The sequence below is a fragment of the Euprymna scolopes genome, chromosome 10 (assembly GCF_053919585.1).
Source record: "Euprymna scolopes isolate OS-2025 chromosome 10, ASM5391958v1, whole genome shotgun sequence".
In the NCBI taxonomy this organism is placed as follows: Eukaryota; Metazoa; Mollusca; class Cephalopoda; order Sepiida; family Sepiolidae; genus Euprymna; species Euprymna scolopes.
The window spans coordinates 43,141,644-43,168,875 of NC_136491.1; the positions used below are offsets into that span (position 1 = coordinate 43,141,644).

General features: G+C 36.7%; 1 protein-coding gene across 13 annotated transcripts in view; it reads right to left on the bottom strand.

Annotated features, from left to right (window-relative positions):
* LOC145285948 (uncharacterized) overlaps positions 1 to 27,232 on the bottom strand; it is a 90,897-nt gene that overhangs the window by 42,241 nt on the left and 21,424 nt on the right. For 11 of the 13 annotated variants that reach the window (XM_080134468.1, XM_080134460.1, XM_080134467.1 and 8 more), the window contains 5 exons: positions 25,751 to 25,897; positions 21,825 to 21,971; positions 13,483 to 13,599; positions 9,330 to 9,403; positions 841 to 964 (listed from right to left, as the gene is read on the bottom strand). In XM_080134468.1, the coding sequence (XP_079990594.1) occupies positions 841 to 964; positions 9,330 to 9,403; positions 13,483 to 13,599; positions 21,825 to 21,971; positions 25,751 to 25,897 (609 nt within the window). The remainder of the gene's footprint in view (positions 1 to 840; positions 965 to 9,329; positions 9,404 to 13,482; positions 13,600 to 21,824; positions 21,972 to 25,750; positions 25,898 to 27,232) is intronic. The other 2 variants (XM_080134464.1, XM_080134470.1) reach the window with 1 other exon arrangement.

Here is a 27,232-nt window from a genome sequence, read left to right on the forward strand (position 1 = left end):
GTGTGTATATGTGTATTGGGGTAGAGAGGGCTCCCGTAAGCCGTGGTGAAGACAACCTTTCTAGGAGAAGCAAATCTCTGATTTAAAAAACCATAAAGCGGAAGACCAGTACCCGCATTAAGCTGGTCTGCAGTTTAATTTGTTGCTGGCTATCTTGCTCTTGCTTGTTGCTGGATCTCAACATTTTGAACCGAGAGAGACTTAGCTGTCGTACAAAGCTAAGACTCTGTAACATCATATTTGTATAGATACTCCCTCAGACATTTGGGCTCATGGATTTTAAATGTCTGAGGGAGTGGCACTCGTCTGACAAGACGTTGCAATCATCATCATGTCTGCCTAAAACTTTGACAGACGCATCAGAACATGACGAAACTGGTATCGTTTTAAACCTTGAACTTTCGGACGACAAATACCGAAAATTAACCAAAAACATTAATTCCTTCAACTAAGCAAGGCAGTTTTCTACAAGGAGGGGTTGCTTTTTTTTCAGATATTTTCGAAAGTCATCTACTCTTTTCAATTGACTAGTCTCAATTTTGACATTTGTCACTTCCGGTTTGGTGATGGACGCAACGGCAAAGACGTCACATTTTTTTTTTTTGTTCTTTTTCTCCTTCACAGTACGGGTTCGAGCCTGCTTGCCTACTACCACTTGTTTTTTTTTTTTTGCTTAACACACACCTCCAAACACCCGGGCAACGCCAGGCACCCAGGCTAGTCATATATAAACACAAATTCTTTACCATTCAATCCATCATTCCTCATTTTCTTTTTCTTTTTTTTTTTGCATGTTAATGAATAGTGTTTCACAACAATTTATGCAAATTTAAAACTCACCTTTGCAGGTCAAATTTTGAATATCCTTTTCCGACGTTTGACTTTGTACATTTACATTAGATCTAGTATTATTATCAATACATCTGCATTGTATTCTTTTTACTGGGTCCAATTCTGAAGGCGACTGAAGTATTGACAAAACAAAGCAGCAGAATTATTTAAAAAATAAAGATTAAAGTACAAGGTGAATATAAAGGACTCACATATTTGGAATGGGTAAGGGGCTGGCTGTAATGGCGGTATAAAAGTGAAAAAGATCTCAACTGATTTTTTTTTTTTACCATCTATGACAACACTTCAAAGGCCGTAAATGACCAAGTTCTCTCTGATTCTCTCTCCTCTGATCTTGAGCACATAGTACAATGGGAAAGAGGTAGCTGGTTAATTTGAATGCATTTAAAATCAAGCTTCTCTTTACATCATCAATGCTCTGATCCGCATCTGGCATCAAAATGAATGGCTCTCGTCTTGGGGAGGCTCCATGTTTGTACAAGCTCCTAGGTCTGACCTTTACTCCTGATCTGAAATGGAACACTTACACCAAGTCCGTTTCCAAGGTTGCTGGAAAAATGATGGGATCATTCTACCGCTCCAGTAGACATCTTAGTGCTGATGCAATTCTCTACCTGTATAAGAGCCAAGTACGTCCAAGGATGGAGTACTATTGCCACATCTGGGTAAAAGCTGCTAGAAGCAGCTTATCCTGCCTTGACAGAGTTCAAAATAGACTTTGTAGCTTAGTGGGGGATGCCCTTTTATCTTCCCTGCAACCTTTTTCCCACAGAAGCCTGGCGCTGCTTTATCATTATTTTCATGGCAAGTGCTCATCTGAACTCCAATCTATGCCCCCCCCCCCGCCAAATTTTCATGAAAAACACTCGTTTAGATGGAACGCCTATCAATAATTTCCGTCACTCTTTATCTGTGCCTAAACCTAAATGTAGATTCCATGAACAAAGATTCTTTCTTAAAACTGCATGCCTACGTATCTCTCTTCCATTCCCCTGCTTTCCAGCTGACTACAATATGGTCGTCTTCAAGTCCAACATAAACAAGTTCTGGATAAGCCGCCCCCTTAAGTAATCCAATTTCCCAAATTTCCATTACTAACGATTACTACGATATTGTCCCATTGACTTCTGTACACTCATTAACACTTATCCTCGAGTGGTTTCCGGCCTTTGATAATTGGTGACTACTTTGTAAAAAAAAAAAAAAATATCAACCCTTACCTTATAATGCTGATTGTTTAGGAAGAGGCGTCAAGTACCATTTTTTGAGAACTGAAACCCCATCTCCCACCCCCTTAGTGCTCACTTCAACCATTGTGCCAAATGTTCATTTCAAGGCACAAAATAATCTGTTGGATACACCCACCACCACCTTCGGTTTAACGTCTGCTTTACATGCTGGCATGTGTTGGATGGCTTTTAGAAATTGATTTTCAAACTGGACATATCTTTATCTCTATTTCTTTCAAACCCATTATTATCATCTCCTCTCATATTGTTATTGGCTTTCCCCTGCCACCTACTGCCTCAGCTGTTTTACGTCTACTAATCCAAGAACTCTCATTTATTCCTTCACCATGATCATACTAATGAGGTCTACAGACTTTACACACAGATTTCCAACATTTAAACTAAATGTTGTTTGTGGTGCCCACCTTACAGATAACAATGAACTCTTCCTCTTATTATAAAGACTGGAGGAATATACTTCTAAGTATTATGCACAAGTTATGCACACTTGGCAGTTAAACTGACGTATAACCATTCTTTTTATTTCTTTTTGTGTTTTTTTTTCTTTTTAATATATTTTTTCCACTAAATATCGAGTTATATCTTTTTACTTACCAGTCCACAACATATCTATCTATCTCTCTCTCTCTCTCTCTCTCTCTCTCTCTCTCTAATATATATATATATATATATATATATATGTATATATATATATATATATATATATAGAAAGTGTGTAAAATCATCAATCAAGTTTTCATAGGAGAAAACATAACAAAATCATATTTATATGTACGATCGTTTCGGAAACGATATCCTTTTATTCATTCGATATTTACAAAATAAAACCATCCCTTCTATTTATGCTGATGAGGAGACAATATCCAGAAATATTTTACTTATTATTCGATGGATTTATTTGTAAATATCGAATAAATAAAAGGATATCGTTTCCAAAACGATCATACATATAAACATGTTTTTGTTATGTTTCCTCCTATGAAAACTTGATTGATGATTTTACACACTTTATATATATATATATATATATATATATATATATATATATATATATATATATATATATATATATATATATATATAACACGGAAATTACATAATTGTCGATGCAATAATTTATTTCAACCTTATGGTATTTTCAAGCATCTAAACTAGACATTGTCTAGTTTAGATGCTTGAAAATACCATAAGGTTAGTTTAGATGCTTGAAAATACCATAAGGTTTAAATAAATTATTGCATCGACAATTATGTAATTTCCGTGTTATATTTTGATGTTATTGCTCTGTTTACCACATTGAGCTCTCATACCCGGATTTCCTCCTGGAATTATTCCATTATAACACTATATATATATATATATATATATATATATATATATATATATATATATAGCTCTATATTATTACACCTATTGAGCTTATCATAACTGCAATATTCAGAGCACAGTACCTTTAAATATATTTTACTGAGACTTTGCTCATTCAGACCCTGTCTATTACACTATATATACATATATACATATATATATATATATATATATATATATATATATATATTAGTGATGGGGCGATTCCAATATTTTTACCAATTCTGATACAATTACCGATTCTGATTCTTTATGAATCTTTAAATATTTAACTATGAAAGTGTTATTTTGTCCCGATTACTGTAAAAACGCTTCTTAAATGTGCGTATATTTTCTCAAATGTAAAAACACCTTTGTGAAGGGGGTAATCTATAGATTTTAGTTTTAGTGGAAGTTTAAATCGATTAATGTTTATTATTTTATTATTACTACCAGCAGTGGAAAATTTTGTTTTAAACAAAAATCGAATTAAAAAAAAAACAAAGGTAATGAAATCAAACGTTTTTGGCATCGGAAAATAGGCACAAAATTTTTCCAATTCCGATACCCTGAAAAGTTCTGATTTTTATGATTTCCAATTTTGATTCTGATTAATCGTCCAACACACACACACACACACACACACACACACACACACACACACACATATACTAGCAAAAGTACCCGTCGTTGATTGGGTTCAAAAACAGCCTACAGAAAATGGGCTCTGATTTATGAAAGTACGATAGGTTATGAAAAGGAAGGGTTGTAAAGAGATAGCTTCGAATTTGAGGGTATCAAAACCAAAGCAAAATATGATGAAAGTAAAAATAAAATAGATAAACCCCATAATTTATTATACCATACCTGTTCACACTAAAACACTTATCACAATATTCTGTGGATCTATATTAAAAAAACTTGTTACACTTTGTGACATATTTCCATTCTATGGAGGTCAGGTGCGAACGAACACCCCATAATTTTATTATACCATATTTCTTCAAACTGAAACATAATTATCAAGGTATACTTACGCAGATAAATATGAAAAGTCTTTATTAAAGTGTGTGCCTATTTCCATTCCATGGAGGCCAGGCGCGAATGCAGACCCCACAATTTTATTATACCATCCCTATTTAAGTTAAAACATACTTATCAAAGTATTCTTATGTACATCTATATCAAAAACACTTGTAAACGTTTTTTTTTTAAATTTTTAAATTTATTTCCATACTTTGTGGACCATGCGCGAACGCAGACCCCACAATTTTAATGAATCATCATTATGCCAGATCAAACATACCCATTCCTGTGTCTCGATACATCTTCTATCATTATCTGTAATCAGTTTTTTAAAATAGTCAACCATATAGGAGCCTGTTCGTGACCACACACACACACACATTCATCTTTATATTATATATATATATATATATATATATATATATATATATATATATATATATATATATATATATATAATTATATTTAAATAATAATAATTTTTTATACCTACAGACACTAGTGTTTCATACTTACGCAATCATCAGTGTAGTTCTACACACTTGGAATTTAAACTCATGTATAACCACTCTTTTGTTTGTTGTATTTATTTTTTCTTTTCAATATATTTTGTTTTCATTAAATATAGAGTTGTATCTTTCTTCTGAACCCTTACCGTAATTTCACTTAAATAATCATAATTTGTAAACTTATAATACTTTAAAAAACGAAATCACATTGATTTTTTTAATTAGTTTCACCATTTATATCTCAGGAATACAACTTATTGAGTGATGTGTTATATATATTATTGTGGTGCCCACCTTACAGATAACAATGAACTCTTTCTTCTTACGATAAAGACTGGAGGAATATGCCTTTTAGCGTTATACACAAGTTATGCACACTTGACAGTTAAACTGACGTATAACCATTCTTTTATTTGTTGGATTTGTTTATCTTTTCAATATATTTTGTTTCCACTAAACACAGAGTTGCGTCTTCCTTTTGGAACCTTACGGACCACAACACAAAACAATGCGAAATACGAATTCTCTTTTAAAAATCATTCCTTTAATTGCCGCAGCATTCATATAGGCTGGATGTCCTTAGTGTGATGATGATGACCAGTGTTTTAATCTAGACACCATCTGTACGTGATTGTCTATTAAGGCTAAAGTGCGCTTCGCCTGCCCTTTTGAGTTTCATGAAGTAATATGACTATTACTGATGTACGTCTTTAAAATTAAAAAAAAAAAAAAACGACAAAAAAATTATACTTCGCTCGTGTTTGCACTAATATTCATATAAAACTAGCATGACCTGTGGAAATTCCACAGAGGACTCATTCATATGCAATATAATATGTTAGCATTCTGTAGATGTTCAGCGTTAATGGAGATGCTCTGATATTATTGTACCTATTTACTATGCCTCCCCACGGGACAGAGTTAGACACCAGGGTCGTTTTTTAACGTGGAGAAAAGGTACAAAAATAAAAATTGTCTTAGTCGTGAAGGATTTCTCCTCCACCAAAAGAGAACAAGAAATAGAAGTGCAGCATCTGAAGAACAGATGGTGTTTATTTGCTCCCCCACCGAGCAAATTAGGCACAAGGCCGATTTTTAATGTGAGGAGTGAAGGGAGGGGGAAGGGAAAAAGGGGACCAGCTCCCGAGAGGTGGGAAATGGGAGCTGGTTAATGGTCAGGCATGTGGGGTTGCCCCCACATCTGGTCTTTGCTAGTCATAGCTAGTCATAGCTAGTCATAGCTTGCAGCATCTGCCGGAACAGATGCTACACTTTGATCTTGTCCCGACGTTTGTTAAGACTGCAAAAGTATTTATCTAAGCTAGCAGGGATGCTCGGTGTAGCCAGGTCGTAAAGTACGCTTAAAGATGCTGTTTTAATTATTGCAGATTTTATATACATTATTATAGAATGAGGCTCTATCGATTTTTATATTTTATAAGGTTGCGATTTCAAAAATAAAAATATATATATCCATATGACTTGGGTGCATCAGCTTGAATCGAAACCGAAACCAAAACATATATAAACTTGAGTTCCTTCAGCTATAATCGAAACCAAAAGCAAAACTTATGAAGAATTCTTGGTAAAATTATTTATTACAAAAAATGAAAGTCCTTAGCAGTTACTCGGATGTAAGCGTGACACACAAAATAAAGAACACACACGCTATCCTAATGCCTACTGGAGAGAACTTGAATGCCTACTGGAGAGAACTTGAATGCCTACTAGACACTATCCTCGAGTGTCTAAGGTCTCTCTGTGCAGGGGTTTGTCACAATAACCTGGTATGAGGATACTTTTCCCTAAAAGTAAACCCTGACCAAATATTCAAATTCACATAGTATTTGCTGCCCAAATAAGATCTCCTCACTATGGCTAACATGCATTAGCTTTTAGGAGGAATGGTGCACCTTCTCCAAGTGATGTTACCTCAAATAACAACACTAAGCTGGATACTCCACTAGATTAGATAAATTCTTGTCCCGGAATCCGGTAAGACCAAGAGACCAAAATAAAAAATATACTGCAAGATATAAAACTGGTTAATTGTGGAGAGGAAAATTATGTTCGCAATTTCTTTACTAACTCAGTGTTTGAGAAATAAACTTTAATGAAACATTCGAATATCCAGGTATCTTATATAGAGTTCAAGTGTTAGCCCCAGGTAGTGGGTCCCTTGATTTCTGAGAACTTCAACTGAAGTAAAATAAAACAATATATATATATATATATATATATATATATATATATATATATATAAAATTTCCTCTGGGAAGGCCCCCGGCCCCGACTCAATTCCAGCAGAAGTATATAAAGCTGGTGGACCTACACTGCTTTTAAGACTAACAGAACTCTTCCAATCTATGTGGGAGAGTGAAGAATTACCGCAAGATTTTCGTGATGCTACTATCGTTCACATTTACAAACGCAAGGGAAATCGTCAGTCATGTGACAACCACCGCGGGATATCCCTTCTTTCCATCGCCGGGAAAATCCTGGCCCGCGTCCTTCTCAACCGCCTGCTGGTGCACCTTGAAGATGGTCTTCTTCCCGAGAGCCAGTGTGGCTTTCGAGCGGGCCGCGGGACGACTGATATGATATTTGCTGCACGCCAACTGCAGGAGAAGTGTGTTGAGCAGCACCGGGGCCTCTACACCACGTTCGTCGACCTGACCAAGGCCTTCGACACTGTTTGCCGAAATGGCCTCTGGCGGATCATGAAAAAATTTGGTTGTCCAGACAGGTTCATCGCCATTGTCAGGCAGTTCCATGAGGGCATGACCGCTCGTGTCCTGGATGACGGCGACCCCTCAGAGCCCTTCCCTGTGACCAACGGGGTCAAGCAGGGCTGTGTCTTAGCCCCGACGCTCTTCAGCATGGTTTTCTCTGCCATGCTCCAGGACGCTTTCAAAGACAGTCACTCTGGCATTGACATCAAGTACAGATGTGACGGGGAATTGTTTAACATCAGGCGAATGCAGGCAGTCACGAAAGTGAGGGAAACCATCATCAGAGACCTTCTCTTTGCCAATGACTGTGCCCTTAATGCCCCAAATGAGATAGAGATGCAACGTCAAATGGACGGATTTTCCACCAGTTGTGACAACTTTGGTCTCACCATCAGTACAAAGAAGACAGAAGTTATGTACCAACCCGCCCCAGGAGATGCATACCATGAACCCGGCATCACTGTCAAAGGACAGAAGATCCATGCTGTGGAGCAATTCACCTACCTTGGCAGCACCCTCTCCCGCACCGCCAACATTGACATTGAGGTTAACCATAGGATCTCCACAGCGAGCAGTGCATTTGGGAGACTTAGAGACAATGTGTGGAAGAGGAGAGGCATTACACTCGCAACCAAACTGAAAGTATACCGAGCGGTCGTCCTGACAACCCTACTCTACGCCTGCGAAACTTGGACGCCATATAAAAGACATGAAAAACAGTTGAATGGCTTCCACCTCAGATGCCTCCGTAATCTTCTCAACATCCGCTGGCAAGACAGAATTCCTGACACAGAAGTCTTGAAGCGCGCGGGGCTCCATACCATCACCACCATAATCCGCAAAACCCAGCTCCGGTGGGCAGGCCATGTCTATTGCATGCACGACAGCCGAATCCCCAAACAACTTTTCTATGGGGAACTCAGCCAGGGAAAGCGGAATGCAGGGGGCCAAAAGAAACGATATAAAGACTGTCTGAGAACGTCCCTAAAAGACTTTGACATCAGCCCCCTGTCTTGGGAGAGTCGCGCTGCTAAACGTTCGGCCTGGCGTTGCGTCATCAGCCTAGGAGCCGACAGGGCAGAGAATCAACGCATGACACACGACCAGCAGAAGCGCAAGAGGAGGAAGGAGAGAGCTGCCTGTTCACAGCCTGCCGATACTGCCTTCACATGTCCAGAGTGTGGAAGAGTCTGCCGAGCACGGATTGGCCTTCGGACGACAAATATCGAAAAATTGTCCAAAAGCATTAATTCCTTCACCCTCAACTGGGTACTTTTCTACAGGGAGGGGTCACTTTTTTTGCCGATATTTTCGAAAGTTATCCCCTCTTTTCGATTGTCTAGCCTTAACTTAAACCTCCGTCACTTCCAGTTTGGTAATGGGCAGAATCACAAAGAAGTCAGGTCTTTTTTTTCACGTTCTTTGCCTCCGTTATGGTACAGATTCGAGCCTGCCTGCCTACTACAACTTTTTTCTTTTTGCTCAACACACACCTCCAAACACCCGTTTACACTATCTACAAAAATATCATGTGACCTAAATTTTCTGAGGCCAGAAATTGGTACTGCTTAAATAAACAAAACAATTTTCAAAAGGAACTTTCTGTATCTTACCTTTATATGTGCAGTTACTGATTCCTCCAGATCCCTGATGTCTGTTAAATCCGTTTCATCCTGGCTCTGGCTCTCTATTAATGATAAAACATACATTTTTTTCTGTCATTGCAATAACTTTACCAACTTGTAGTAGAAATAAGCAATTTCAAAGACAATGAAGAAGTCTATCTAGTCATAATATATCAACGCCTTGTTAAACAACCAAAGTGTAGTTGTTGTGACTGAATCATAAAACACTAAAAAGCAAATGTTTCTAATTGCTACTCTCTATCTTTCTCTGCTTCGTTTGGATTCACTTTCTTCTTCACTTCCTAAAGCAAGTAAGTTTTCACAGGAACGCGTTAACTCAAAGTATTTTCAACCAATGAAAATTGTTTCAAACCTCAAAAGTAACGAGTCTATGTTAAAATAGCAAGCTGACGCAAACTTATAAACTCTTTTAAAAACAAGGGAATAAACAGCTAAAATAAAGAGAGAGAGAGAGAGAGAGAGAGAGAGAGAGAGAGAGAGATTAAATCCAGCTCACCTGAAATACCAAAGAACGTATACTTCCCCCCCGAAAATGTGGAAAGGAATCTTCAATGACTCACATAAAAGCTTTCTCCATCTTGTGTACACATTCTTACACATTAGCAACAGTCAGTCAAACAAAAAACGAATTGCTACTCACAGCTATACATGCACTAACAAACACAAGGTAAACCAACACACATGCACAATGTCACGTTGCTAAATACTCACATCTGTATATTAGTCACTCCATGTACATTTTAGTCTACACCATTCTAAGCCTTGTGGGCGTTAACTTAACTTCCTTCACCAAACACATATTTGAATAGTGTGTCGTACGCATTCAAGTGTCAGTTTATAAATTTTTAAAGTAAATCAAAGTAGAATAAATACAGGGTGAAACATAAAATTGTCACCCTAGAAAAGACGACATGATTGCATTTCCGTTTGATGAAAACCGGTTTTCTTTCTTTTACTATTGCCAGCACCCTCAAAATGCATCGCTGAATTGGTAATGAATAACAGGGACATCCCCAGGGTGATGAAAACACAGTTCCCGGCCACGGTTTAAAATAAATCTGTAGTGTTATTTTTTTTTTTTAGGGCGACAATTTTATCGTTCCACCCTGTAGTGTTAGTGATTTTGAAGCAACAGTTCTATGGATATGTCTAGCTTATTATTGGAGTATTGTTCTTACAAGAAATGGATATGATACGAATATGCATAGCACAGTGGTTCATTTAAAACTCAACATGGGTGCCAGCATTCGCCACCAGCATCTCAAGCTGCATGGCCACTGCATCCACTGATTTCTCAAGTGACTCCTTTTTTTATTATCCCATTGTGTAACCATTTATAAGGCAAAAGAAAAAACAATCGAGGATAAAGGATAATGAAATAGATAATAAAAAATAGTAATTCTTCTGCTCTTTGCAGGAATATTGCTCATGGAATATACGGAATTGCTATATTGCGGGTCGGAATATACAGTATTGTGGGTCGACTGTTGTTTTGAATGAGTGCTATGTGGAGATTTCTAATCCTTCTATTCATCATTATTCAACTAAAAAACAAGCTAGTTATATAGTTACTTTAACACATGCATGCCGTTTTTTCCATGGCTGAAAACAATTAAAGAGTTTTCCACATGTGCGAATACCCTATATACTAAATTTCAAGTCTGTAGTTCAAAAATTTGTTGAGTATATAGGTTGAGAAGTGCCCTCACACGCGCACGCACACGCACACACACACACACACACACACACACACACACACACACACACACACATTCTCACTTTTATAGATATACTAGAAGATGTACCCGGGGAGTATTATGTGTTTTTTTTTTAACCGTTCACTTCTTGTAAATAAATAAATAAATAAAAATATGTGAGCTGAGATCAAAACCAAAACCAAAAGGCAGCGAGTCAAGTACGATAACCATTATACCAGCTAGACAGAACTTTTAAAAAGTGTTTTCAAACCAACTCATACTTAACATAAGGAAGCTCTCATATTTCATGACCGTGCATGCGCAGTCATGAAACAATTGAAAACAGATAAAAATCCGGTGGCCTAGCACGTACTAATTTTTAAATTTTGACTCCTTAGCAGCCCGTTTTTCCAGATGGAAACGGATTAAAAAGTTTTCCACGTGTCTAAATACCGTATGTACCAAATTTCAAGTCTGTAGATCAAAAATTTGTTAAGTATATAGGGTGAGAAGTGCCCTCACACACACACATTCTCACTTTTATAGATATATAGATAGACTAGATGTTGGGTCACAACTACTACTACTGCTGCTGCTACTACTACTACTACTACTACTACTACTACTACTACTACTACTACTACTAAGTAATCCCACCCCCACACTCTAGAGATCTCTAGATGTAAAAGATCTTTTTACTCCAATAGTTTCTTCCCCAGAACCGCTAGACTCTGGAATTCCATTCCAGGTCCCTGCTTCCCCAACAGTACTGACGTGCAGAAGTTCAAATGTAACGTGAACCGATATCTTGCTGCCCAAATCCCTACATAGTACCCCAGTAGTTGTTGCCCCTGATAGTAGCCCCTTACACCAAAGTGGCAATTTGCCTTGTTTGGAGTGAAAATGTAATAAAAAAAACAAAAAACAAAAAAAACAAAGTATACTTTAATTTTATTTGTAACGAGCGGTACCCGGCCACGCATTGCTGTGGCTTAATGGACATGGAAAAGAAACGCCATAAAAAAAAAGGCAAAAATGTATGTTTTTCATGTTCTCCATACTTACGGATACATTAGGTTGAAAGTGATGCAAACGTGAGTGTTTAATTTTATTATGGACAAGTAATTGAGCTCGCACTTGCAAATATCGTATAATAAAAATTGTAGCCGATTTTTAATTTGTATCAAAGTTATAGTGTTTTATAAATAATAATTCGCTGCAAAAAAAAAAAATTAAAGAAAACCTTCTAAAGAATAAATCAACAAAGTAATAGGACGATACACGTGCAGCCAGACACACGCATACCAACAGATGTGCGTACGAATGTCCAAATAAAAAAAAACGGAAATAAACTGCAAATACAATAAGAAAAGTAAATATGAAATCGGAAAAGTCTGAGTTGCACGACGATGTTCACTCTACACAGGTCTGAACGCTTCTTTCTTAGGACTGCCTGCCTATGGAACACTGTTCTGCTGGCTTGCTTCTCGACCGACGACAATATCGTTGCCTTCAAGTCCAATGTAAACAAGTTCGGAAAAGTCTGACGAGGTTCACTTTATACAGTTCTGAACGCTTCTGCCCACTCCCCCCCCCAGCAACCTGCTTTTATGGTGCCATCGCACACCTCAAAATCACGTGTGAGACGCAATTTTTCAAGACCTGTTCGAGACCAGCGATATTAAAAGACCACGGTCGCCATCTTGGATTTTTTCGTTTTTCCTTTTCATCGCGCACAACAGACCGACACAATCACGTTTTTGCGGTAAGCCTTGTCTATTTTCCTCACAATATATATATATATATATATATATATATATATATATTTAATTATTTTTCACAAGAGAAGTGGCATCTTACATTAAGAACAGTTGTGTATAGTGACGCCATATTTCAATGTAGTAACCGTTCGTTAATGTAGGGAAGAATAGGATTCTAAAATATTAGAATGTTCAGAGCTCAGCCAATCAGAATGGGCGGACTATGTGAAAGAAGATGTTATTAATTATGTATGGGAAAACTAAAATTTTATGGTATATCTCTGTATCTATTAAACAGTTACGATCAGTGCAATCTCAATAGCGTAGGAAAATGTAGAATTAGTCCTGGTATTTACTGGTAGTGGTAGTAAGACTTAATATTTAGAGAGAAAATAGGAACTCCTTCCTTTGAAGATGTTACGATTATGATGGTGTTGCTCTTCAGATGCAATGTACTATTTTATTATCACAATTGAATGTGTACATAATGGTGTTCGAAAGCTACAGAAGATAGTGGCTATTAGGCTAGATGTATTAAATTTTTATGCGGCATCTGTTGTTGTAAACCTACGATACTTTGGCCCAGAAGGGAGTTTCTGCAGTCCTTTTATTATATAAGAGATAAAAATATTGTAATGAATGCAATCAGAATGAAACACAAACCGTTTTCTGAGGCTGAGGAAATTTCGTAATCGTTGAGTTGAATGGCTTTGTAGTTCAAATACACCGCCAGTTCGTCTGCAAGTTGCTCGACTCGAGCTCTGTCACATTGGAACTCTTCTGTAAAGTAAAACAAGAAAAGTAAATGATGAATGTTAATGGCTTCTGCAAAGACCAACAAAAAAAAAAAAAAAAAAGAAAAAGAAAGAAAGAAAGAAGATGAGTGATAATTCCAAAAGACAAACGGGGGGGAAAAAAAAAATGGACATCGATGATAATGTCTTCCGCATGTCTGGATATAGAACAGAAAATAACATGATGGAAGATAATGTCTTCTATGTCGACGTATTCAGAAGATATTGAATGAAAGATAGCTTCTTCTCTAGTTGCTTATTCTAGTTGTGTTTAAAAAATAACACGTTGGGTCACCCACTCAGCTTTAATATAGACTTGCAGGCCGCCTGGTAATGCCCAGTGATAATATACGCTTAAATATATTTCAATTTGTACAGCTTACATATTTATTATCATAGAGCCCATTCTCTATTGATTATTATATTGTACCCAATATATAGTAATGCCCCACCCCCGGCATGATCCAGTCATTAAATACCCTTAAATATGATATTTTAATTCATGCATATTTCGTATTTATTATTTTATAGCTAATTCTCTGTTGATTATTATATTGTATACAATATATAGTAATGATTTCAAAAGTTTAAAAAAATGACTTGGGTGCATCAGCTAAAATCAAAACCAAAACATTCAGCAATCCAGTCTTAGTCGTTGCCATTTGAGCTATCAACAAATGGATGATAAAAGGATAAAAATTAAGCAACTTCAACCTACAAATGTATATTTGCGCATGCATAGAAGTAACAGGGTTAGTCGACTTGCACCCGCCAAGTTCAATTTTCTTATTTTTCAATTGTGACCCCTTAGCAGCAATTTTTAACAGCTAAAAGCCAAATTGAATTTATTCCACAGGTCTAAATCCTCTATATAAGAAATTTCATATCTGTAGACCAAAACTTGAGAAATGAGTTTGGTAGAAACCGTTCTACGTACACACAGACAAAGTCACATTTATATATATATATATATATATATATATATATATATATATATATATATATATAGATAGATAGATAGATATAGATAGATATATATAGATATATATATATATATATATAGATATAGATACAAATACATGTGCATGTGCTTGAACTTTTTCATCCTTAATACTATGCAATTATGCACAATATAAAAATTTTGCCTAAATAGAACTGAGCGTAATAGTTAAATGCACGTGATCATTCAATAAGAAACCATAAAAAATGAATAATTAATTAATGAAAGCTCGGTTTTCAAAGGAATAGGCAAATTAGTTAACCTGTATGGCGTAGCTATCAATGATTAAGAAGTCCGTTTAATAATTTTTTAATATAAAAAGTCAAACAAAATTTTATGTTTACAAATTTATTTTATTGCTTATAAAAAAAATAAAGAGAATAATATAATAAAAAAAACACACACACACGATATGATTTGTGAATCTTAGGTAGGGCGACCCTCGGTGTGCTTGATGTATTATGGTGAATGAGAACTTTAGCTAGAATCAAGCATAAACAAGCAAAGCTACAGTGACGAAGATTACCATAGACAACCCTTCTTCAATTTTTGGGTGGCCTTGTGCTTAATTTTTTGTTTAGTTTTTGTTTTAAATTTCCCCCACTCTATATCTGTGCCTAAATCAAAACGCGGATTCCATGAACAAAGCTTCTTTCTTAGAACTGCACGCCTGTGGAACTCTGTTCCGTCTGCCTGCTTCCCACCGGACTACAACTTGGATGTCTTCAAGTCCAATGTTAACAAATTCCTAATGAACCGCCCCCTTAAGTAAACACTTCATCAAATCTCCACACTAACGTAATGTACTTGCAATAACCCTTATCCCTGAGTGGCTTCCGGGCCTTGATAAGTGGTGATCACTGTGTAAAAAAAAAACAAAAAAAAAAACTTTAAGAGTGAATAAAAAATATATAAGTTGATGTAAGTGCGACAAAAGAACTCAATTTTGTGTATAAATTGTTTGGATCAGAAAGCTATGAGTGTGTAAACCTAATTAAATATAAAAAATAAAAAAGACAAAATCCGAAATCTCTCTCTCTCTCTCTCTCTCTCTTTCTCTCTCTCTCTCTCTTTCTCTCTCTCTCTTTCTTTCTCTCTCTCTTTCTCTCTCTCTCTCTCTTTCTCTCTCTCTCTTTCTTTCTCTCTCTCTTTCTCTCTCTCTCTCTCTCTCTCTCTTTCTCTCTCTCTCTCTCTCTCTCTCTCTCTCTTTATTTACAGGTTAAATAATATAACTACTCTTGGTGATATTCCCTTTTGTTCTGATTTTCTTGATGCCCTAAGAGTGCAAAGTTACACACTAGGTCAATTTTTTATGTGAAGAAAATCCATGGGCACTCCGAATTGGAACAAAATTAAACCTAAGTTTGTATGGTGTTTTTCTTGTATGGTTGTTTATGGGTTACGAATAATTTTTAATTTGTTTCGTCCACCATGGTGTTTCGTACACACGCTGAAGTCCAAAATAGGAACAGGGAAAAGGGAAACCGATTCGCTTTGCCATGGCAACACTGAAACCTGTGTATCGCTTTATTGTAGGTCAATATATTTTAATTTTGAAATTGCTATGAAACGCTGAGAAGTGAAAATTGGTACACTGATAGAGCTTAACAATGTGCCTTATTTCCTAGATTTTTGTGGAATTTGAACAAATATTTTGAAAATTATGCTAATTTTTTTTCTATTTTCTGGTAATTTTAAGTGTGTATCACTTTATTGCGGCGAGAGTGGCGAAGGTTTAAATTAAGGCTAGTCAATCGAAAAGAGAGGATGACTTTCGAAAATATCGGCGAAAAAAACAACCCTTCCTTGTAGAAAAGTGCCCCGTTGAGGGAGGAAGAATTAATATTTGTAGCCAATTTTTCGATATTTGTCGTCCGAAGGGTCGTGTTTTAAAACGATACCGATCTCGTGAAAATCCGTCGCTTCTGTCGAAAGTTTTAGGCAGACATACAAACATACATACATACATACATATACGCATTTAAACAGCAGATGAGATTTATATTATAGATTAGCCTGGGTGCCCAGTGTTGCCGGAGGTGTGTGTTGAGCAAAAAAAAAAAAAAAAAAAGTGGTAATAGGCAGGCAGGCTCGAACTTGTACTGCAAAGGAGGAAAAGAATGTGAAAAAAAAAAAAAAAAAAAAAAACGCAACGTCTTTGCCATTGCATCCATCGCCAAACCGGAAATAGCGAAGCTATTCAATCGAAATGAGGGGATGACTTTCGAAAATAACGATGAAAAAGCGACCCCTTCTTGTAGAAAAGTGCCCAGTTGAGAGTGAAGGAATTAATGTTTTTAGCTAATTTTTCGATATTTGTCGTCCGAAGGGCCGCGCTTCAAAATGATACCAATCTCGTGAAAAACTGTCGCCCCTGTCGAAAATTTTAGGCAGACATACATACATTTAAACAGACAGGTGAGATTCATATTAAGACTAGCGGTGGTACCCGGGGTTGGCCGGGTGTGGTGAGGTGTGTGTGTGTGGGGGGGGGTAGATCAAAACAATAATAAAAGGGAAAATAAAGAATACGCGAACGAAATAACCCTGTTTAAATGTTGAAACTTTTTGTTAAAATCGGAAAAACAAACAAAAAAACAACAACAGCGGACGTGATGTAAAATAAAGAATATGCAAACAAAAAAAAATGGCATGAATAACCCTGTTTTAATGTAAAAACTTCTTTTTAAAAAATCTGAAAAACAAAAGCAAAAACAAAAAAGCAGCGAACGTGATGGAAAAATAAAAAAAAGGAAAAATAAATAATAAACGAACGAAAACATGGCATGAATAACTGTTTAAATATTAAAACTTCAAAAAATCGAAAAAAAAATGTCTGATATGTTGACGCGAACATACAACCTTAAGACAACGACGCTGTCACTATAACAACTACTCTATGATCGATTGTTTTTCTTTTCTATTTAAACTAATTCAAAAAAGGTTTTTCGCGCGTGCATGTTTGGCTAAATTGTCATGACGGAATGATTTTTTACTAACCTCCCTCATTACGAACGTGTATTTCTATAGGAAATAATTAACCTTTTTTTTTTTTTTCTAATTTTTACATATTATTCGACCAAGACATCACCCTTTCAGACAGTACCGGTTTCGACCCGGTCCGGTGCCACGGAGAAATTTTTTAGGCAGGCAGACATACATACATACATACATACATACATACATACATACATACATATATTTAAACAGATAGGTGGGGTTTATATAATAGGCTAGCCTGGATGGCTGGCGTTGCTCGTGTGTTTGGAGGTGTGTGTTGAGCCAAAAAAAAAGTGGTAGTAGACAGGCAGGCTCGAATTCATGCCACAAAGATAGAAAAGAAAGTGAAAAAAATGTTACCGCTACTCCATGACGCGGCCGGAAGTTCGGAACGTTAAAATTAGGCAAAGTCAATCCAACCGATACGATGACTTGCAAAAATGACTCGCAAAAATTCGATCCCTCCTTGTAGAAAACTGCCCAGTTGAGGGTGAAGGAATTAATGTTTTTGACCAATTTTTCGATATTTATCGTCCGATATGTCGAGCTTCAAAATGATACCAATCTCGTGAAAATCCGTCGTCTCTGTCGAAAGTTTTAGGCATACATACATACATACATACATACATACATACATACATACATTTAAACAGACAGGTGAGATTTATATTATAGACTAGCGGGTGGGGGGAGGGACCCGGCGTTGCCCGAGTGTTTGTAGGTGTGTGTGCTCGGGCGGGGTTGATGGGTGTTGATGAAAACATAACAATAAGCGAAGTATAAAAAACAAAAAAGAAAACAGAAAAATGAACGTTAAAACTTATCTGAAAAATAAAGCGGGGTGTACCCGGGCGGGCGGGGGGTGGGTAATCAAAACATCGAAAAAACAAACACAAAAGAAACTAACGTAATGCAAACGAACGATGTTATATGTAAAATCGAAAAAACAAAAACAAAAAAGAAAACAGAAAAACGAACGTGAAAACTTCTTTAAAAAATCTAAACAATCCCCCCCCCCCAAAAGCGTGAAAAATGGCTTAAATAAGCCTGTTTCGATATTAAAATTTAAAAAATCGGTGGGTACCCGGTGTTGGCCGGGTGTTTTTGAGTGTGTGTGGTCGGTCGGGTGTGTGGTAGGGGTTGTTAATGAAAACCTAAGAATAAGCGAAGTAAAAAAAAAAAACAAAAAAAACAGAAAAACGAACCTTACGTGAAAAATGGCTTAAATAATCCTGCTTCAATATTAAAATTTAAAAAAATGAAAAAAAAAGAAGATATCTCACACCACGATTCGGACCAAAAACGTTTAGATAATGACCCAACGCTCTAACCAACTGAGCTAAGACGACGGACATGAAATTGTCAGTTCTTCAAATATTTAAACTAAATCAGGTTATGACGTCGTCTGACGCATGCGTAGAAGCGAATTCGTCATGAGAGGGCGGTTTTTGCTGACCCCCCCCCCTGTAGAAAAGTGCTGATTTCAGGGTGAAAAAAATTAACATTTTTGGCCAATTTTTCGATATTTGTCGGGCGAAGGATGGGGCTTTCATATGAGACCAAGTTTGTGAATTTTTGTTCTGTCTGTCGAAAGTTTTTAGCAAACATACAAACATACATACATACATACATACATATATACATTTTCGCTTTTATATATATAGATGAGGAATACTTTGCCTGGCAGACTAATTAACAAAAAAAAAAAAAATAAATAAATAGAAAAATAATAATAATAATAATAATAATAATAATAATAATAATAATAATAATAATAATAATAATAATGATGATGCCGTTCATCAAATTCCATCTGTGTTTGTTTACAATATCACGTCAGCTGATATTTGGGCTTGACGATGAATTCTCTGGAAAAGTCACTTCTGATTCATGTTTAGTTTTAAAACATGCAAACAAAGAAATGATTTGCGGAGATATTAAATGGTACCTCTTCTTTTATGGCAAATTGAACTTATTATTAAAAAATAATTAAAATAAAATGATGAGGTACACCCAGGCTTGAACAGGGTGACCATTTGATCTGTAGTCGAATGCTCTACCACTGAGCTATATATCCAGATGACAATATATCTATTTTTTTTTTAAAGAAGAAATGATTTGTTTAGATTTATTATCCCCTTTAGTCGGTGTAACGTAAAATATTTCCCTGTAAAAATTATTTTTTTTATCTATAAGAGAGAAAACCTATTTTTAAGATCGGATTTTTTTCTGATTTTCGATACTTATCAGATGAATTTCTAAACAAAACATATCTAAGAACACTGCCAGACATATAAATTAGCTTTGTGTGAAATTTGCAAAAGATAGGCTCAGCCGTTTCGGAACCTATGAGGAAGAAACTCACGCACACAATATATATTTATATAATAGTAGAGCTAGAGATATAGGGCAGATATCATGGGTTGTCACACATGGTCAACAAGTGGATTCGTTTGTGATGGTGGTTATCGGTGGTGCTATCCATTTACAGAGTGTAGTAGATGTAGTCAACAGGGCAAGTTGGGAGAAAAGGGGAGATAATAGTGTTATGAAATAAGATAAGCAGAAAAATACAACAAAAGGCTAGGAAAGATGGATTTTGGAGTGATGGTGGGGTGTTAATCTAAATAGTTTGGTATGAACGTGACCTGTTTCTCGGGAGAGTTAGGAGTAACTGTATTCAAAACATGCAAAATGCGTTTTCATCAAAACATAAAAGCATAAAAACGTAACTGGAGAATATCACAGGAATTAAAAGAAACAGGAAAAAGAAACGGGAAAAAGGAAACAGGGAAATATCACAGGAATTAAAAGAAACAGAGAAAAAGAAACACGGATAAAAAAAAAACGGAAAAATGACAGGGCAAAAAAAAAAAAAAAATAGGAAACAAGAAACAAGGAAAAAGAAAGAGGGGGAATAAACAAGGTAAAAAGAAACTGAAAAAAAAAGAAAGAAACAAACAAAAAAGAAACAGAAAAAACGGAAAAAGAAACAAAGTACAATCACAGGAACTAATAAAAGAAAGGGAAAAAATGAAGAATTAAAAAAAAAGCGGGGGAAAAGAAACGGAAAAAGAAACAAGAATTAAAAGAAACAGTGATGAAAAAAGAAACAGGTAATGTTTATAATGTTTCTGTGTCGTTCTTTCACAGAAAGGTCAACTATTTAATTCTGACTTCGAGTAACTGACATGTAATAGCTTTGTCATATTGTTTTACTCCGATCAATAGATTCTGTTTTAATACTTTAATTGTTTATAATACTTGTGTTATATATTAGGGCCCTATGCCGGTAGGTAGAGCGAATATGAATCTCGAGAGCGTGTCATTCAGTGCGTGTCAGGACAGCCTAGCGATGAACAGAAATAAACTCAGTGTGCCCGGTGAGACAGGTGATAACGGTTAAGGATTAAGTTCCTAGACAAAACAGTTAGATGCAGGTGTTGATTACGTACGAAATTAGATCACGTTTTTTTTGGAGGATAGGAATAGAGTTACGAGGCAGTTCGCGTCGAGGGGGGGGGGCTAGAGAGCAGACGTACTCAACAATGTAAGGAGCAAAGCGAATTACTTCTAGACTGCTTGTTCGTCGACCAAATTCTTAATTCATAAGTGAGAAGAATTAATTTAGCTTATATTTTATAAGAAAGAAATATTAGGTCTCTCCCCATTCTGTGAACGTGTTTCTTCCCAATAAAACCTTTAAATCGCAACAAGTCTCCTTGTGTTTCACGTATAAAGTTTGTTCGTTTTGAGTGAGAGAAGATCGAAGCCACTGAACGATGAACGATACAAGTCAATGGCTAGACGCACATAGGAAGTGGTTACCAAGGAATAAGGACCCGACACACGTATATACAATGATGTGTTGGTTGAGTGCTCACCGGCGATAACGCACCAGTATGCGTTTTGTTGAACGCACAAGCACGCGTGTGTGTGAAAAGACTATGTATGAACCATCGTGTACCGTCATTTATTGTTATGAAAGGAAGTGGTAAAAAGGATGTCGATCACGATAGTTTTAAGAGGTAAACAAAAATGCATTTCACGACACAAACTTTAAATAATTACGCACCCAGCAGTTTCTACATTACCACTTAATCTGTAAGTTGTTAAATAAATGTGTTAAAGGTTATATATACTCAGTCTGTTGATTATTTTCGAGTGATTATTAAACGGATACCATGTATCACCAGACGTAAAGCATTTACCTTTTAAAAGCTTCTTCCTTTCCCGAAGTTTCGCTTCCTTTTCCTGAAGTAGAAGACTTTGTTGATTGTATTCAAAAACTTTTGTTTTGAACAACATCTTTTCTTTTTTCATTCGTTTCTGCTGAAGCTTGAAATTCTTAAGTGTCTCTAAGAATAAAAAAAGAAAAAAAAGAAAAAGAAGCAAAAAGAAAAAAAAAGACAATATCACATTTTCATAGAATAAACAAAGATTGAATTTTGATTGACAAACGCCAAGAAAACGCAATGAAAAGCAAAGTAGAGGTTATCTAACTAACTTTGCTTTTTTTTATTATTATCATTTTGCTTTGGTTAATTTTAAGAGATCAAGGGAGCTAACTCCTGGAGCTAACACTTGATTTCATTACGATTTGAATTTATATCCGACGACTCTTTTAAGAAAAGTCACTGTTCCATTTATAGCTGTAATCTGTATTTCATGCCAAGTTGGTCTTCCAGTGATTGTTTTTAAGTCTTTCTTAAGATTGCTTTTCATTAGGCCAGTTGTTCCTATTACAACTGGTAGAATATTGATTTCTTTAAGGGACCATTTTGTTTTTAAATCATTCTTTAGATCTTGATATTTTGTTTTCTTATCTTTTCCCATTCAGCTCTATTAAGGCCAAAGTCATTCGGGGCAGTAACATCGATAATGAGCGCAGTTATTTCGGGCTTGTCCCATTTAACAACGTCTGGTTTAATGGCTTGTCTCATTTAACAATGTCTGGTTTAATGGCTTGTCCCATTTAACAATGTCTGGTTTAATGGCTTGTCTCATTTAACAATGTCTGGTTTAATGGCTTGTCCCATTTAACAATGTCTGGTTTAATGGCCTTGTCTTTTATGTATCTGCCCACCTGTATGTCTTTGTCATAGAATACTGTCACTTTTCCGTTTGATGTTATGGGTGATGGTTCACTTCTAAGCTGCATCTCTTCACAGATTTTTCAATGGGGGGGTGTAAATAGGCGGGTGTACCATTAGAGTGATTACCCGTCCCTCTAGCAAACCAGAAGCTCTGGCATAGGAACACATGTCGCTCGACTAGTTTTTACAACACCTACATGATTTTATTTCACATTGACGGCAGTTGGAACCAGTACATTGACCAGAACGGGTTGCATAGTGCAACTTACAAGGACTAGCTCTTAGCTGCTCTAATTCCTTTCTCCACTGTAGGTAAAATTGTAATGAGTTTGAATATTGCTTGCCTAAAAAATGACCACATGTCTGCGCGTCTTGTAGGGTTCGGCTGCTGAATGATAGAAGAAACCAAAATGGCAACACTCAGATGATTTCTTTTCTGAAACAGTCGCGTGAACTAATGCCGAATTCTTGCCGATCGTATGCAGATTAGACAATCTTGGGCTGTAAATAAGCAAGCTGTTTGAAGAATGGGAGAGTTTGTTTTTGAGAAAGGCAAGATCTACACGCATGCTAAATTGAGGTGTGACATGTTTTTGGAAGTTGAGACAACACAGTAAAGTTAAGAAAGATGGTGCTGTCAATTTCTATTATTTTCATCAGTATAGCCCAGTAAAAAGTATTTTCATTTAAAACTCCGATGTCGACTTCCTAATTCATTTTTGGAGTCAGATAAACTTTCTATCATCTATTATATTAGGCTGGCGCAAAAATAATGTTTTTTTTTGCGTTCAACTTTATGTCAAAAATCATTATTTTTGCATCAACCTAATAATAAATTGATGAACCTAACTTAGGTAATCGGATATGTACATTCAATGGCTGAGTGTCAGTTTTAGGAGTCAAAAAAAGCAGCTTTCAGAATTTTTCAATGAAGATTGATAATTTGAATTAAAAAGGACTATTCAAACGATTGATCGCCTCCTGTGTGTTATTCTTACAACGTTTCGGCAGATCTGCATTTTGTTGTACTCAGGAATCTTTATGTTGAAAAATCCATACTAGAATCGTCTATGATGCAACAGATAAAATGCTAAATAACGACCAATTCTTATAGAGGTTTAAGGTTCAATCTCCAGTACAGGCAATACTAAGAATATAATTAAGAAGTTTAAGATTTCGTCCAGAGTCATAGCTGACAGAACAAGAATAATCTACCTCTGTGGATTAAATAATGAGTTCACTTCGATGTTTTATAAAGATTCCAGAGTGTTGCAATATTTTTGATTAATAATAAGGATATGGTCCCTGACAGTCTGGAGATGCTATTTATAAACGATGCTGCTAGGAACTGGCGAATCAAATTAATTCATGTTCTGCTAGCAACCAATCAGAAACCAGAATTGCTCCATAAAAATTAAACCTTTTCTGTAGCAACCTTGCATGTGTTTTCTTTGTGTCAACACGGGAGGAATCTTTTGTTCTGGGGCTTCCAACACAAGAACTGTCTACTGAGAACCAGTCACCTCCAGGACTTGTATAGAACAACTAATCATCAGAAACTGTTCTGTCTACTGAGAACCAGTCACCTCCAGGACTTGTATACAACTAACCATCGGAAACTGTTCTGTCTACTGAGAACCAGTCACCTCCAGGACTTGTATAGAACAACTAACCATCGGAAACTGTCCTGTCTACTGAGAACCAGTCACCTCCAGGACTTGTATAGAACAACTAACCATCGGAAACTGTCCTGTCTACTGAGAACCAGTCACCTCCAGGACTTGTATAGAACAACTAACCATCGGAAACTGTTCTGTCTAATGAGAACCAGTCACCTCCATGACTTGTATAGAACAACTAACCATCGGAAACTGTTCTGTCTACTGAGAACCAGTCACCTCCAGGACTTGTATAGAACAACTAACCATCGGAAACTGTTCTGTCTACTGAGAACCAGTCACCTCCAGGACTTGTATAGAACAACTAAGCATCAGAAACTGTTCTGTCTACTGAGAACCAGTCACCTCCAGGACTTGTATAGAACAACTAACCATCGGAAACTGTTCTGTCTACTGAGAACCAGTCACCTCCAGGACTTGTATAGAACAACTAACCATCGGAAACTGTTCTGTCTACTGAGAACCAGTCACCTCCAGGACTTGTATAGAACAACTAACCATCGGAAACTGTTCTGTCTACTGAGAACCAGTCACCTCCAGGACTTGTATAGAACAACTAACCATCGGAAACTGTTCTGTCTACTGAGAACCAGTCACCTCCAGGACTTGTATAGAACAACTAACCATCGGAAACTGTCCTGTCTACTGAGAACCAGTCACCTCCAGGACTTGTATAGAACAACTAACCATCGGAAACTGTTCTGTCTACTGAGAACCAGTCACCTCCAGGACTTGTATAGAACAACTAACCATCGGAAACTGTTCTGTCTACTGAGAACCAGTCACCTCCAGGACTTGTATAGAACAACTAACCATCGGAAACTGTCCTGTCTACTGAGAACCAGTCACCTCCAGGACTTGTATAGAACAACTAATCATCGGAAACTGTTCTGTCTACTGAGAACCAGTCACCTCCAGGACTTGTATAGAACAACTAACCATCGGAAACTGTTCTGTCTACTGAGAACCAGTCACCTTCAGGACTTGTATAGAACAACTAATCATCGGAAACTGTTCTGTCTACTGAGAACCAGTCACCTCCAGGACTTGTATAGAACAACTAATCATCGGAAACTGTTCTGTCTACTGAGAACCAGTCACCTCCAGGACTTGTATAGAACGACTAACCATTGGAAACTGTTCTGAAACTAAACATAGCTTTCAACTCAAGACAAAAGTTGCTATAAAGATTGCCAAGTTGAGCAAGATGCACCTGAAGAAGTACGGAGGTTGCATCGGCCAAAACATTGCAAGAATTACATTGAAAACATGAAGAGTAGTCCGAATAATCTAAATACAAATTTAAAATAAAAAAAAGTTGAATTTTACCCTTATGAAAAAAAAAATTGATGCGATATTTACCACGTTTTTCTTTGATGTTTTCCTCGAGTCTGTGATATTCTTTACTGACTTCGTTAAGCGCTTCAGCAGCTGCAATAAGTTTCTCCTTGTTTGTGGAATACGTCTCATATGCCGCAGAAAGTAACGAGTAAATAATGTCACTTGATCCTGTGGAAATCGTTGAGAGATAGTTATATATTATATAGGGGCACTTTTTTTTTCACCACATATCAAGGCCCAGAGACCACTCAAGGATAAGTGTACAGTAGTCAATAGGACAATATCATAGTAATCGTTAGTAGTGGAAATTTGGTAAATTGGATTACTTACAGGGAACGGTTCATAAAGAACTTGTTTATGTTAGACTTGAAGACGACTATATTGTAGTCAGCTGGAATGCAAGCAAATGAAAGAGAGTTCCACAGGCGGGCAGTTCTAAGAAAGAAACTTTGTTCATGGAATCTATGTTTAGGTTTAGGCACAGATAAAAAGTGGGGGAAAGTATTGACAGTGTTTTCAGCTTGACAAGTGTTTCTCATGACAGATTGGCGAGGGGGGACCATAGATCGGAGCTCAGATGAGCACTTGCCATGAAAATAATGATAAGGCAGAGACAGACTCGCAACATCTCTTTTGTGAAGAAGAGGTTGCAAGGAAGAGAAAAGGGCATCCCTTAATAGGCTACGAAGTATATTTTGAACTCTGTCAAGGCAGGATAAGCTGCTTCTAGCAGCTCTTGCCAAGGTGTGGCAACAGTACTCCATCCTTGGATGTACCTGGCTCTTATATAGGTAGAGAATTGCATCAGCAGTGAGATATCTACTGAAGCAATAGAAGAATCCCACCATTTTTCCAGCGAGCTTGGAAACGGATTTGATGTACGTGTTCCATTTAAGATACGGAGTAAAGGTCAAACCCAGAAGCTTGTCAAAATATGGAGCCTCCCCAAGACGAGAGCCATTCATTTCAATTGATGCCAGATGGAGATCAGAGCTTTGATGATGTAAAGATAGAAGCTTGGTTTTAGATGCATTAAAAGTAACCAGCCACCTCTTTCCCCATTCTAACATGTGCTCAAGATCAGAGCAGAGAGAATCAGAGAGAACTTGGTCATTTACGGCTTTTGATGTGCTGCCATAGATGGTAGTGTCATCAGCATAAATGTCAACGAATGATCTAAGGATGTGATTTGGAAGATCATTGATGTAGATCAGGAAGAAATTTGGTCCCAGGATAGACCTCTGTGGGACTCCAGCATTAATACTGTGAGCTTCTGATTTTTGCCTCTTAACCACTACTCTTATGAACCTATCAGAGAGAAATGATTTAATAATTGAGAAGACATTTCCAGTTATACTGTATCTGGAAATCTTGTGAAGTAGACCTTTATACCATACCCTATCAAAGGCCTTTGATATGTCAAGAGCAATTGCCCTAGAAAGGAAGCCTCCATCAAGAGATTCGCTAATCCTATACGATATAACCGTAAGCACTGAGTATGTG